The sequence below is a fragment of the Bidens hawaiensis genome, unplaced genomic scaffold (genome assembly GCF_021521415.1).
Source record: "Bidens hawaiensis isolate Kalapana, Puna unplaced genomic scaffold, B.hawaiensis_p1.1 tig00000458_1, whole genome shotgun sequence".
NCBI classification, from domain to species: Eukaryota; Viridiplantae; Streptophyta; class Magnoliopsida; order Asterales; family Asteraceae; genus Bidens; species Bidens hawaiensis.
In genome coordinates this window covers 3,836,478-3,850,471 of record NW_027491030.1, presented here as the reverse complement: position 1 = coordinate 3,850,471, position 13,994 = coordinate 3,836,478, and the positions used below count along the sequence as shown (strand labels likewise).

Sequence of the window (13,994 nt, the reverse complement as noted above, 5' to 3'; positions counted from 1 at the left end):
ATTCTTCATCTCTTTCACAAATCTGTAAGAATCACAATCCTTATATTATACGTCATCATTTTCCGTTTTACTGCACCTCTATTTTGACTATTTGAACCCTAATTTCGCCGATGATTCGTGTTCCGATCGATCGTCTGTTTTCCGACGGTGAAATCGAAGAACGATCGCTTGATTAATGACGGTTTAATCGGTCGACTGCGAGATGTATGTTTTGTTGTGGTTTTAGGTTAATTGCGTATACTTAGGGTTATTAACTTATTATTGATTATTAATCTAGTGTTTGATTTGTGCATTTTGTTTGTGATAGTGTGGTGTAGACTGACAGATGAAACAGATGAATTAGTTTTAGGTTAATTGTATATACCTAGGGATATTATTATTATTATTATTATTATTATTATGTTGTTGTTGTTGTTGTTGTTGTTGTTGTTTGATTTGTGCATTTTGTTTATGCCGGTGTGGTGTAGACTGACAGATGAAACAGATGCATATATCTAGGGTTATTAACATATTATTGATTATTATTATTATTATTATTATTATTATTTTGTTGTTTGATTTGTGCATTTTGTTTGTGATGGTGTGGTGTAGACTGGGTGATGAAACAGATGAATTAGTTTTAGGTTAATTGTATATACCTAGGGTTATTATTATTATTGATTATTATTATTATTATTATTATTATTATTATTATTATTATTATTATTATTATTATCTTGTTGTTGTTTGATTTGTGCATTTTGTTTATGGCGGTGTGGTGTAGACTGACAGATGAAACAGATGCATATATCTAGGGTTATTAACTTATTATTGATTATTGTTATTATTATTTTTATTATTATTATTATTATTTTGTTGTTTGATTTGTGCATTTTGTTTGTGATAGTGTGGTGTAGACTGAGTGATGAAACAGATGCATTAGTTTTAGTTTTTTGACTATTTGAACCCTAATTTCGCTGATGATTCACATTCTGATCGATTGTCTGTTTGCGGATGCTGAAACCGAAGAAGGATCGGTTAATTAACGGTGGTTATAATCTGTCAAGTTATCAATGTAGTGTGGTGTAGACTGAGTAATGAAACAGATGCATTAGTTTTAGGTTTTTGAATTGTGTTGGAATATGCGTTTACTGGTTTGTGCTCTATAATATGTGAAGATGCCAGCGTGTTGCATCCGCGATTGAATTTAGTTTTTCAGATGAATTGTCAGAGGGGTGTGTGTGTATTAGAAGTTATATCTGTAGGAATGCTATATAGCTAGTTGGCTGAATTTAGTCTTGTTATTTTTGGATAATGTAATGGTGTCTAGTGAGCGATATTACATGTGGTTGGTAGATGTATGTCCTTCAAGTTGTTAAATTGTGATGTGTTTTGTGTTGTTATGCGTGGCTTATTTAGCATGAGGCCTTGAAAGTAGAAGCATTGTACATGGTTAGTGGTGGGTCCATGATTGAATCAGTTCTAGGTTTTTGGATTGTGTTGGACTATGCATTTGCTGGTTTTGTTGTGTAGTTAAGGTTGTAAGAAGCTTTTAGTGTAATATGTGAGGATTTCGGAGGATTGTAACCGTGCTGGGGTCGTGTTTAACTTTAGTATAATATGTGACCGTCCATGTTTTGAATTATTACTTGTGAGTACTGGTTTATTAGGGTTTATTTTGCACGAATTCTTGTAGCTTTTTTTGTATTAAAAGTTACGTGTATGAATGCTATATACCTAGCTACCTAAATTTAGTGATGTTATTTTTGGATAATGGAATAGTGCTCAGTTGTTTGGGTCGTGTTTTTGATTGGCTTAACTTTAGTTTCCTAGATGACTGACTGACTGGCTGTCCATGTTTTGAGTTATACTTGCGAGTACCAGTTTATTAGGGTTTATTTTGGATTCATGCAGTTTGTCTTGTGTTAGAAGTTATGTGTATGAATGTTATACAGCTAGCTAAATTTGGTGTTGGTATTTTTGGATAATGGAATACTGTTCTGTGAGCGATATTACATATGTGGTTAGTAGATACGCGTTGGTTATGTGGTTTTTGAAAGTAGAAGCATTGTGCATGCTTTGATTTCAGTGGCGGGTCCCAGGTTCTTTGTTTGGGGGGACAAAAAACAGGTTGGTTAAAACATGTCTGTTACATAGGGGCACACTCTATGTATAGAGAATAATGCTATGCTAATAATTATATAAGTAGTCTAATGAATCACAATATTCACACGCCATTACTAAAAATAGCATGAGTTAAAAGACTGGAAGGTCAACTGATGACAATGAGCAGTCACCTTTACACTTGTGCAATATGCCTCAAAGACTCAAATTAGGGTTATCATTTTTTAATCTAAGGCGTGATTAAAAGAATTACAAGACTGGTAAAATATAAAGTTGCTACCTTTGAAAAAACATGTTCAGGTTGCAGGATAATCCAGTTTATCCATGAGGCATATTGCATACATGTAAAGTTTACCGCTTGTTGTCTTAAGTTGATCTTACATTCTTTTGATTCATGCTACTTTTAGTAAAGGCTTGTTTGTTAGCTTAGACAACATGCTGTCAGACCTTTCAGGATAATCCAAGGTGTCTTCAGAAAGGATCTCCAACTGATAAACCATTCAAACTAGAAGCCATTATTTACAATGCTCTCATATGTAGCTAGTTAAATGACATACATGTTACTTTACTTGACCTTTTTGTTAACAGCAATCATACAACCACTTTGTATATGGTTCATATGCTGTTTCATATGTAGTTAGTTAGTTAAAATGACATGCATGCTACTTTACTTGACCTTTTTGTTAATAGCAATCATACATCTACTTTGTATATGGTTCATATGCTGTTATTTTTAGTTTGTGATAATAGTATAATATATTTATGTTTGTTGGTGTTCTTAATGCATGTTTAGGTGTTTCTCAAGTTGATGAAGGAGATAAGAGGCTGCTATTTGTGACTTGTGCGTTAATCTATATTTATCCTGTCTGCATGTTAAGTTAGGTCCAATGAAAAAAGCTAATGCAAGTTCTGATAAACCTAATGGTGTTAAAACTTTTGTTAAGAGTAAAACACGTGAATACAAACAGCAAGCAACTAGTGAAACAAGCAACTCTGAGAGTACAAGTTCAAGCTACAATGCTAAATCTGAAAAGGCTGAAAGTAAAGTTAAAAAGAAGGCTAGTCATATAAACAAGGTCAATGATGGAGCAAACATGCCTGATGATGCTGATAATGTTAATCGACTAAGAAAAATTGAAGGTACATTCTTTGTTACACCTTTTGTTAATTTTCTTGATTATAACTCAACTATAAAGTTTTTGATAGGATCATGTAATCATCTTCATGCAGAAAAATCTTCACTTATATCTGATGGTGATAATAAGGTTAATGTAGACAAACAAAAGGATAAAGTGGAACCCAACGATGATGGTGATAATATGCATGAAGAACATTTGAAACCTCTTAAAGAAGAAACATCACAAAGCCATCATACAGATGGCAGTGATGAATCAGATGTTGTGGAGCATGATGTAAGTACCATCAACCCTACTTTTTGTTTTTTTTTTCTGTTGTTTAAATGCATGCTATGTAATTAGAAAAATTCACCTTTTTTGCTAAATTATTTGTTGATGACAGGTTAAAGTGTGTGATATATGTGGAGATGCAGGGCGTGAGGACTTACTTGCTGTATGCTCTAAGTGTCTCGATGGTGCCGAACACACGTAAGTCATTTTATCGGTTTTAGTGGATTTTTTTTGGACTAATAAAGGTATTAAATTGTTTATTCTTTTAAATATGTTGCCAGCTATTGCATGAAAGTAATGCTAGATAAAGTTCCAGAAGGTGATTGGTTATGTGAAGAATGCGAATTGGAGGAAACTAAAATTAAAAATCAACAAAAGAACAGGAAAGATGTTGAAAAAGATCAATCTTCAGATTCACCAGCTGTGAAAGTATCTGGAAAAAGACTTGCAGAAGAATTGGAGTCATCTTTATCTTTTAAAAAACATGCTCTTGAGATCACTGGGCCAGCCAAAGATGTTGATCGTGGGAAAGTCAAATCCAGCCATCAGTTTTCTTCCGATTCCCGTTTTGATAACGAGTCCGCAGAAGGGTCACGCTCTCCTGTTAAACGCCCACATTTACAATCTTTACGAGGTATGTAACATTGTAACCGATTTAAAGGTCATGTTATGTCGGTAAAAGTTGTATTTGATTTTCTTTGATGAATTTACAGGTGCTTTTTCCAAATCCAGTTCTTTCAGTTTCTCAAATGCAAAGTCTAAAACTAAACTTGTTGATGAAGTTGCTCTTCAAAGGCAGAAGTCAACGAAAGAACGTCCTTCTCATGATTCAATAACAGGCAAAGAAATGTCTAAATCTATGTCGTTTAGATCTACAAACTTGGGGCGTTTTGGTCCAAGTGGTTCTAAAGTTAAAATGTTGTCCCCAAATTCAGCTCATGTTCAGGATCATAGGAATTTAATTAATAAGAAAGAAAGGACTTTTGAAAGGACTAATTCAGTAAAGTTAAATACTTCGAATTCTGCTTTGACTCCAAAAGGCGATAGATTATCGTCATCTCGTGGTGAAAGTAATTCAGGTTCTGTGGGCCCCAACTCTGAAGCAAAAATGTCAAAAGGCGATGGTAAAATCACTTCAGGATTAAAGCCAAAAGACCGTACAGTTAGTTTAGGTGCAGAGGCTTCTGTTTCTCAAGGTATTTTCTTCACTCCATATTGGGTACAAGTTATGAAATAGATATGCACAAATGGGCCCAACGGGCTCATCTAAGGTAGGGACGGTCATGTAACTTGTCAGACTCACATTTTAGTATTGGAACTCGTTAAAAAGTGGGGCCACCGGATTTTAAAGAAAATATAATGTACGGTTAATGAAATTACATTATAGAAGTTTTATAAATCAATTTTTGTGTTCAGAGGAAGGCTGAAACTTTTCGCTCAATATTTCTTTGGCAACAATTTCATGTATTTTAAAATTTTCTGTATTAGGTCAAGTTGACAAGCAGTTGCCATCATCTCCCACCAAGGCTGGAAATGCGTCATCTAGTGGAAATATCAATTCTGTTGAACATAAGGCTACTGAGAACTCGTCAAAAGTGACATCTAAAGAATCAACCAATCTTGCTGATGGAGTCAAGGAAAATACAATGGGCACTTCTGGTGTTTCTTGCCAGAACAATAAACAAACAGGTCAAGTTTTACAAGGGTCTTCTGGTAATAACGCAACGTCTGTTAAAATCTCTAAAGACGTGAAAAATGGAGAAAATAAGTTAAAAGATGCAATCGAAGCAGCATTGCTTAAAAAGCCTGGGATTTACAGAAAGAGCAAAGTTGCAGATCAACCAGATGAGTCATCTGTCCCGACCGTGAACAATGAAACAGCCACTGTTGACCGTGTGCCACATTCAAGAAGTGCTGTGAATTTGACTTCAGCCGAGATGTCGTCAACTGATTGGCATGGGCAAATTTCACGAACCTATAGTGTTGATCATTCAAAGCAGTCAAATGGTAACAGTCATAAGCCTTTGGCAACTGGACTATCCAACCATGATGACGTGGCATTGTCATCTCTTTTAAAGAATTCAGCTATTCCTGACCATGAATGCATCTGGCAGTATGGTTTCTTACTTTCTTTTTCACTTCCATACTTCTGTTTTCATATTGTTTGGACTTAGAGTTTTTAAAACAGTTATTTTATTTGTAGGGGTGGTTTTGAGATTAATAGAAGTGGCAGAGCAGCTGAATTTTGGGATGGTTTACAGGCACATTTGTCAATGTGTGCATCACCAAGAGTTGTTGAAGCTGTGAACAATTTTCCTCACAAAATTCTTTTGAATGGGGTATCACGTGTTAGTGCCTGGCCCACACAGTTTGAAAACAGTGGTGTAAAAGAGGAAAATATTGCAATATATTTCTTTGCTAAAGACCTTGAGAGGTAACCACAAATTCTATCCCTATGTTTAGTTATCTAGGTCATGTTTTATCTCAACGGTTAAAATATTAAAAAACAGCTTAATTTGAAACAGGTCAACATGTTCAAAATAAGATCTACTTGTAAATTTGATTTCTTAGTAATTCTTTGTTCTTATGACAGCTATGAGAAAAGCTACCTAGTTTTATTGGATGATATGATAAAGGGTGATTTAGCTCTTACTGGAAGTATCAATGGGGTTGAACTTTTAATATTCCCATCCAATCAGCTTCCAGAAAAATCCAATCGTAAGAACAAACGCCTTTTTTAATAAATACTTGTACATGTGCGTATCTGTAATAAACACATGCATGCGACTTACATATTTTATATCCTTTATTTTTAGGTTGGAATATGTTGTTCTACCTTTGGGGTGTGTTCAGAGGAAAGAAAAAGAAGCCGTCGAATCGAATTCCTAATAATCCTGAAAAAAGTTTTGTTCCTCAACCCCCCATTTCTTCAATCCTAACTGATAAAGTACCAATCGTTGAGAATGCAAGTTTGACCGAATCTATTGAAAAGGTATTTATCTCTTTTTTTTGTTATAAATGTAGATAACATTATTTTGTTCAAATACGATAAACCCAGCATCAGGTTATGCTTTGCCCTCTGACGGGTCAACTTGAGCCATATGACCCGAACCGAACCAAAATGACACGTTTTGACTCTTACCCAACTCGCTTGACCTGTCCATTTTGCCATCATGTTTTGACACTGATCTTACGTCTGCATGTTTTTATTAGTGACGACTTTGTATTTTCAGACAAATTCATTTTAATGGGGTTTCGTTTTTCCTTACAGGATAAACATGTTGACTCGGAGTCAAAGGTCAACTCAAAATCGCAAGATTCTTCACATGAAAAAGCAGTTGATAGTGTTAGTGTAGTTCCAGCCAGCAGAAAAGAGATGATCTCAGAAACCCATGTGCAAAACGAGCCCAAAAAGCGTCCATATATTGACCTTTCCGATGATGTTGACTTAAACGGTACAAGTCAAGTTCCTAATAATCCAGGAGAAAGTTGCGCTCCTCAGCCCGTTTCCATAATCTCAACTGATAAAATACCATTGGCTGAGAATGCAAGTTCAATCGGATCAGTTGAAAAGGTATTTATTCTTTTGTTAAAATTGTCGATATACATTATCTAGTTCAAATACAATAATCGTGTTTTTTTTTTCCATGCAGGATAAACATGTTGACCCGGAGTCAAACATCAACTCAAAATTTCCAAACGCTTCACATAAAGCAGTCGATAGTGTTAGTGTAGTTCTAGCTAGTAGCAAAGAGGTGATCTCAGACATCCATGTTCAAAACGAGCCCAAAAAACGTCCATTTATTGACCTTTCAGACGATGTTGACTTAAATGGGCCAAGTCAAACAAACACATGGCCTGATGTGAGTGATCGAACGGTGAAAGAAGAGGAAAACTCTAACAAGAAGCAAAAGAGTGATTTATATGGGCAGAATAGTAATTTAGATATCGAAAAGGCTGACTCAGAAAATAAGAGTAACGGTGAAAGATACTTCTTTCCCGTAGAAAAAAAGACCCCAAAGAAACCCGTGTTTGAATTGGATTTAAACGAAGATATCACATGTTTAGTCGAAGAAGAGAACGATGATGATATGATAGTAGAGAAAAAGGACAATGATGACGTGGCATCTTCCTTATCACTCTCGCTTGCGTTTCCACCGCTAGATAAGGCTGCCGATGAGGATAAGAGGGCGAATGGTAAGTGGCAATCGGGTACTTCTAGATATGGTAGATAATTAGCAAACGATGACGAACAATATAGTTACGTATATGATACACAGGGGTTTGTGAATAATGGTTTCTTGGCAGCCCTTTTGGAAAGTACTTTATAGATGTTTTTGTGGTTTGTTTGTTACTCATGAAATGAGTGTTTTTGGTTAAATTTTTATAACTTTTTAAGTTAAAAAGGGAATTTTTTAATTTGTTGGGGAGAGGGGTGTTTTGTATGTGCTTGGTTCCAATGGTTTTTCGAGTTTTTCTAACCATCTAACACGTTTGTTACATAACCAGTTTTAAACATAATCATGTGCGCTACGTAATGTATATTTACGTAGAGTTTGGTAATATTATGAGCGTTATAATCAAGCATATTTGTTCTTAAGACTACGTTTTTCCATTTATTCTGAAACATATTATATTTTTTTTTGAACGATGAAGAGATAACCATTGCCGAGTCATTTGCGAGGCACCTTGTGGCGTTTTCAACTCACTAGCAACCTAGCAAGGACTTGCCTAACTATCTTGCTTTTGATAAGATAGGCAGACATCAGTCTTATCTTTCATATATTCATTAGAAATGTTGTTTTAAAAATATGATCCTAAAAATATAAACATTATCAAATTTGCTTTTAATTAATCGTTTAGTCACTCTCTGCAAATCTGCTGATAATTAACGACTAATTTTCATGTAGCCACCTAATAGTTATAAACCTAAAGAAAATGTTAAAAAATTATTAACATAATGGTAATGATATAAACTATAAGACATCCCTGATTGTGACGAGATTTCATCCGCCAAATCACAACACTAATATCATTTGCGGGTACCACCCCTCAGCGTCCTCCCCTACTTTGGGTGAGTGACTTTTACTTCTATTCACCAATCACATGTAAACACATACATACATGTACGTTTATCTTTCTCTTTTAATTAAATGTATGTATTTACTAAACTACAAAGTGGTAATTAAATCTGGGTTAGTTAAAGTTTATTGTATACGTGAGAATGATGTCACAGACCGTTATGTACTTTTGAACTCGCTCACAACCCACAGTCAAAACATTAAAATTTATATACAAAATAATAATATAATCTAAAATTATAGGATACATTATGTGTTCTCCAGTGGAGAACCAAGTTTGATATCCGCTTGTGCTACTTTTTGTGGATTATGATAATGAAGGATTTGAGCTAGGCTTTGTGAAATTGTCAGTTCGAATCTCGAGCCTACTCGGGTTTCGTCACATCCTGTGTTACGTCAAAGAGTTTTGCTCTTATGGTGGCACAATGACTATCAAGTGGCAGCCGACAGTATGATTTCCCCAGAAACACCAAGCTAAAATGTAAAACCAGCGTAATCCTGTTTAAAACAAAATAGAATCAAAACGGGTGGGACCCACCCGCATATTAATATAGTCAAAAGGGTAATTCCGATGAAACCAAAGTAGTTATCTTCGGCAAACAAATGGTGGCGGAAAGACCAACGGAAGTACATGTTATTTAAAATTCCAATTTTACCCTTCACTAGCAACTATTTTTGATATAATAATAATATTATCCACTGCTGCTTGGTTGTCTGCTTCTTGACCCCATTCATTTCATTTCTTGATCCTTTTTTTTCCTCATAAATCTTTGATCTTTAATCCATGGCTGCATCCACCATCGTCTCACCTGCTTCAATCTCTGGTAAATTTATGTAATTTCTGCTTAATTTGTTGAATTTTTATTAGGGTTTGGTGAATCTTGAATTTTTGTTGGATAAAGTTTTGATTTTTATTGGTTAATTGTTTATGGGTTTTTGGTTAATTGAAGTATCAGTTTAATCCCATTGGTTTTATGACGAATTTGCCCCTTGAAAGTTGTGATTTTTTTGCATTTTGTTCAGTTCTTGGTTATTTCTTTTAAGGGGTTATGAAATTTGGAGATAAATTATGTTTAAATTTTAGGGTTTGTTGAATCTTGAATTCTTGTTGGATAAAGTTTTGATTTTTATTGGTAATTGTTGTTGATATATGTGGTTAATTGTTTATGGGTTTTTGGTTAATTGAAGTATCAGTTTAATCCCATTGGTTTTATGACTAATTTGACTAATTTGCCCCTTGAAAGTTGTGATTTTTTTTTCATTTTGTTCAGTTCTTGGTTCTTTCTATCAAGGGTATATCAAATTTGTAGATAAATTTTGTTTAATTTTTAGGGTTCTTTAAATCTTAAATTCTTGTTGGATAAAGTTTTGGGGGTTGGATCAAATACAAATGAAATTAACATGCCAACTTTGCGAATTAAGTAATGTGATTATATATACAACATAGTGTAATTATTGTGTAGTGTAATTACTCTAGGATGTAACTATATAATTACACTATTTGTATTTATAATTACACTACATGATTTGCACAGTTAGCACGTTTATTTTATTTGTACTTTAACTTTTCCCTAAAGTTTTGATCTTTTATGGTAATTGTTGTAGATATATGTGGTTGAAAGGTGTTTTTTGGGTACCCTTTGGTTTCTTGCTCTTAATTGTTTATGGGTTTTTGAAATCTTGAATTCTTGTTGGATAAAGTTTTGATTTTTCTTGGTAATTATTGTTGATATATGTGGTTGAAGGTGTTATTTTGGGTACCCTTTGGATTCTTGCCCCTAATTGTTTATGGGTTTGTGAAATCTTGAATTCTTGTTGAATCAAGTTTTGATTTTTATTGGTAATTGTTAATGATGTGTATGGTTTATTGATTATGGGTTTTTGGTTAATTGGAGTATAAGTTTAATCCCATTGATTTTATGACTAATTTGCCCCTTGAAAGTTGTGATTTTTTTGCATTTTGTTGAGTTTCTATCAGTTCTTGGTTCTTTCTTTCTAGGGTTTATCAAATTTGTAGAGAAAGTTGCATCCTTTATGTGATTTCAATCTCTGGTAGATTGATGTGATTTTTCTTTAATTTATTAGGGTTTGTTAAATCTTGAATTCTTGTTGGATAAAGTTTTGATTTTTTTGGTAATTGCTGTTGATATATGTGGTTGAAGGTGTTTTTTGGGTACCCTTTGGTTTCTTTCTCCTAATTGTTTATTGGTTTTTGAATTCTTGTTTAATCAAGTTTTAATTTTTTATTGGTAATTGTTGTTGATGTGTATGGTTAATTGATTATGGGTTTTTATTATTATCATTATTATTATTATTATTATTATTATTATAATTATTATTTGAAGTATCAGTTTAATCCCATTGTTTTTATGACGAATTTGCCCCTTGGAAGTTGTGATTTTATTGCATTTTGTTGGTTTCTAGCAGCTTTTGGTTATTTCTTTCTAAGGTATCAAATTTTGGGAGAAAGTTACATTCTTTATGTGATTGGTTAAATAAAGATTTAGGGTCAATATCGGTCAAATATAGGGTTTGGAGACTGATATGCAAAAATAACCGAAAGGATAACGTTATTGTAAATGGTTTACTAGGAAACTATAAGCTTCGATTACAACCAAATAAGCTTCATGTCGAAACTATATGTTGATTTAAGTTATAGATTATAATGATGTGGAAATGTGATACATGGTGGATGTTCACGTCTTATTATTTATTTTTTGCTTCTAAAACTTATGGCTTTATTTTAATCAAGGGCAAAGCTTCATTGAGGCCCGGGGTCCCCCCCCCCCCACTGTTTTTTTGCGCGGTAGTGTAAATTTACCCGTTTTCGGCCGAAAATTTTTATACGTAGTGTAAGTTTAGCCTTTTTTGGCCGAAAATTTGAGCCCGGCCCCCCCTCGTTTGTGAAATTTTGTATACATTTTGAGCTCGGCTCCCCGGTGCCTCAGTCCAAGCTTCGCCACTGATTTTAATGCGAGATTTGAGCATTGTGCATACGTTTGTGTGACGGTTTTTATCTTATACAGTTCGATCTGGTCGCAAGGGACATGAGAATTTGTCTGGTAATTCGTTCTTGTATGGTAAAACCACTCTGACTCATCAAAAGAAGTCAAACCAACAAAGAAATCTGAAAAAGTTGGCGACGTGTGCGCAGTACAAGTAAGACGCCTTTGCAATTCTTAAACATCATTAAATTTCATGTTTTGTATTATCCAGTCATGACATTCTCTTGGATCTTATTTCATTGACGCGATACTTTTCATATCTTATTTCTATTATTTTTTTCTTTATATTTTTTGTATACAGTGATCGTAGCGGTGGAAGTGGTGGTGACTTTGTTGCTGGTTTTCTGTTGGGGGGTGCGTTATGTGGGACTCTTGCATACATCTTCGCTCCACAGGTGAAAACAAACAGCTTTTGCATTAATATCTATCAAATCCAACTATTAATTTGTGACACAAAATTTACAATGTTTGTGTTAACTAGATAAGAAGATCTCTCTTGAATGAAGATGAATATGGATTTAGGAGGGCGAAACGGCCAATATACTATGATGAAGGCTTAGAGGTGTGTTTTTTTTTTTTGTAATTTTGTGTTTGGTCTCTCACCTTTATGCTCGGCCCGTTTGCTCATGAATGAGTCGATTTGGGTTGTTTTATCTCAAATTAGGGCTGTTCACAAGCTGAGCCGAACCGAGCGAGGGCTTGCTCGTTGCTTGGCTCGTTTTAAATCGAACCGAGCCAAGCGGCTCAAAATCGAACCGAGTATTTTCCGAGCATTTTTCGAGCTGTATCGAGCGAGTTCGGGGCATTAATTTTTTCCCCTTTAAATTCTTCTATAAGAAACAAGTTTGAAGTTGAATATGATGTGCATGAAAATAAATTAGTAGTTTTTAGAAAAACCAGTAGTAGCTTGTAATTTTTGATAAATTGAAGTTTGAAGTTTGATATAATGTTGTAAAACAATTAATAATTAAAAGATAATTATTTATATAAATATATCTGCACAAATATATAATTTATTTTTATAATTATCTTTAATATTGTAATATTAAAAACTAAATATAATTAATTTTATATTTTAAGTACAAGAAAATATTCAATAATTAAAGATGTTATATATAATATTTAGTTTTTCAATATTCAAGATAATTATTAAAACAAAATATTATATATTTATGAGTATATAAATATATATAAAATGAATTAAAAATATTCGAGCGGAACCGAACCGAGCGGACCTTTGCTCGTTGCTTGGCTCGTTTACAAACCGAACCGAGCGACTCGTTTACAATCGAGCGAAAAAACGAGCGAGCATTTTCCGAGCAAATTCCGAACGAACGGCGAGCGAGTTCGAGCGACGAGCGGTTTGGACAACCCTATCTCAAATGGGCCAAATCACAAGTATTTTACTTAAAGGGCGACATGTTAAATGATTTGAAAGTTGCCCAAGATTTATTTTTTATGCATATCACTTTCTAAATCATTATATTTATTATTGTAATAATATTATTTTCATTTTGTAATGCGAAAAAAAAGCAGAAAACCAGGCAGACTTTGAATTGGAAAATAAGCCAGCTTAACTCTGCGATTGACAACGTGTCTTCGCGTTTGAGAGGCAGGAATAACATGCCGCGCATACCAGTTGAGACCGACCCTGAAGAAGCCACCATGTGAACGAACAAGTGATGCATAATATCAGTTTTTCAATCTGGTGGAAGAAAAAAAAACAAATGTGGTTAAAGATGATATTTTGAAAACTATGGTTCAGTTTCATCCATTACAAACATGAGTTGTGTACTGTACACTTTTGATCATAATATCTGGTTTTCTAAGACTAATCTATGCTTATATATTCCCTTGAATTGAATTATTATTAGTGTTGCGGGATTTTAATAATCTCAACTAAGGAAATGTTTACAGACGGTGTCATGTTTGAACACATTTTCTTTCAGCAATCTCATACTAAATGAAAAGTAACCCTGTTAGTGTTTTGATTGTTTTGATGACGTGGAAAATACGTATGTGGATGCTGAAGGAAGATACGTTCAAAGTTAGGACTATCTGTAAACGTCTCCTGAGTTTGGGTTAATCTAGGCCAATAGATGAAAGTTGATATTATTAAAATCCAGCACGTCTTAAATTTTGGAAACTTAACAGAAGCCGTGGAAAGTTAAGCTTCAACCTTTTCTAATTTTAAATATATATCAAGTACCGTGTCAGTGATATATCCAAGATTTTTTTGCTTGTGAATCGGTGTCACTCGAGTGTTAGATGTGGAAACATATATAACACATGAAAAATGACGCCGACGCAGACCGTTGTTACTTGGGGTGCCAAGCAAACAGCCTGATTATGTTAACATCACTCAAGTATATATCAGTCTAAAAACATGTTTAAAATTG

The 13,994-nt window shown here is 34.1% G+C and overlaps 2 protein-coding genes across 2 annotated transcripts; both read left to right on the top strand.

Annotated features, from left to right (window-relative positions):
* Positions 1 to 2,902: 2,902 nt before the first annotated feature.
* Positions 2,903 to 8,072, top strand: LOC143628578 (protein PARALOG OF AIPP2-like). Its single transcript, XM_077098136.1, has 11 exons — positions 2,903 to 3,243; positions 3,334 to 3,515; positions 3,622 to 3,707; positions 3,791 to 4,143; positions 4,223 to 4,705; positions 4,998 to 5,622; positions 5,713 to 5,943; positions 6,103 to 6,227; positions 6,326 to 6,501; positions 6,781 to 7,083; positions 7,163 to 8,072. Exons 1-11 carry the CDS (start codon positions 2,991 to 2,993, stop codon positions 7,742 to 7,744), a joined length of 3,399 nt encoding a protein of 1,132 aa, XP_076954251.1. The 5' UTR covers positions 2,903 to 2,990; the 3' UTR covers positions 7,745 to 8,072.
* Positions 8,073 to 9,195: 1,123 nt separating this feature from the next.
* Positions 9,196 to 13,418, top strand: LOC143627045 (uncharacterized). Its single transcript, XM_077096948.1, has 5 exons — positions 9,196 to 9,414; positions 11,617 to 11,749; positions 11,897 to 11,990; positions 12,077 to 12,157; positions 13,132 to 13,418. The coding sequence occupies exons 1-5, from the start codon at positions 9,375 to 9,377 to the stop codon at positions 13,264 to 13,266; spliced, it is 483 nt and encodes a 160-aa protein (XP_076953063.1). The 5' UTR covers positions 9,196 to 9,374; the 3' UTR covers positions 13,267 to 13,418.
* Positions 13,419 to 13,994: the final 576 nt, after the last annotated feature.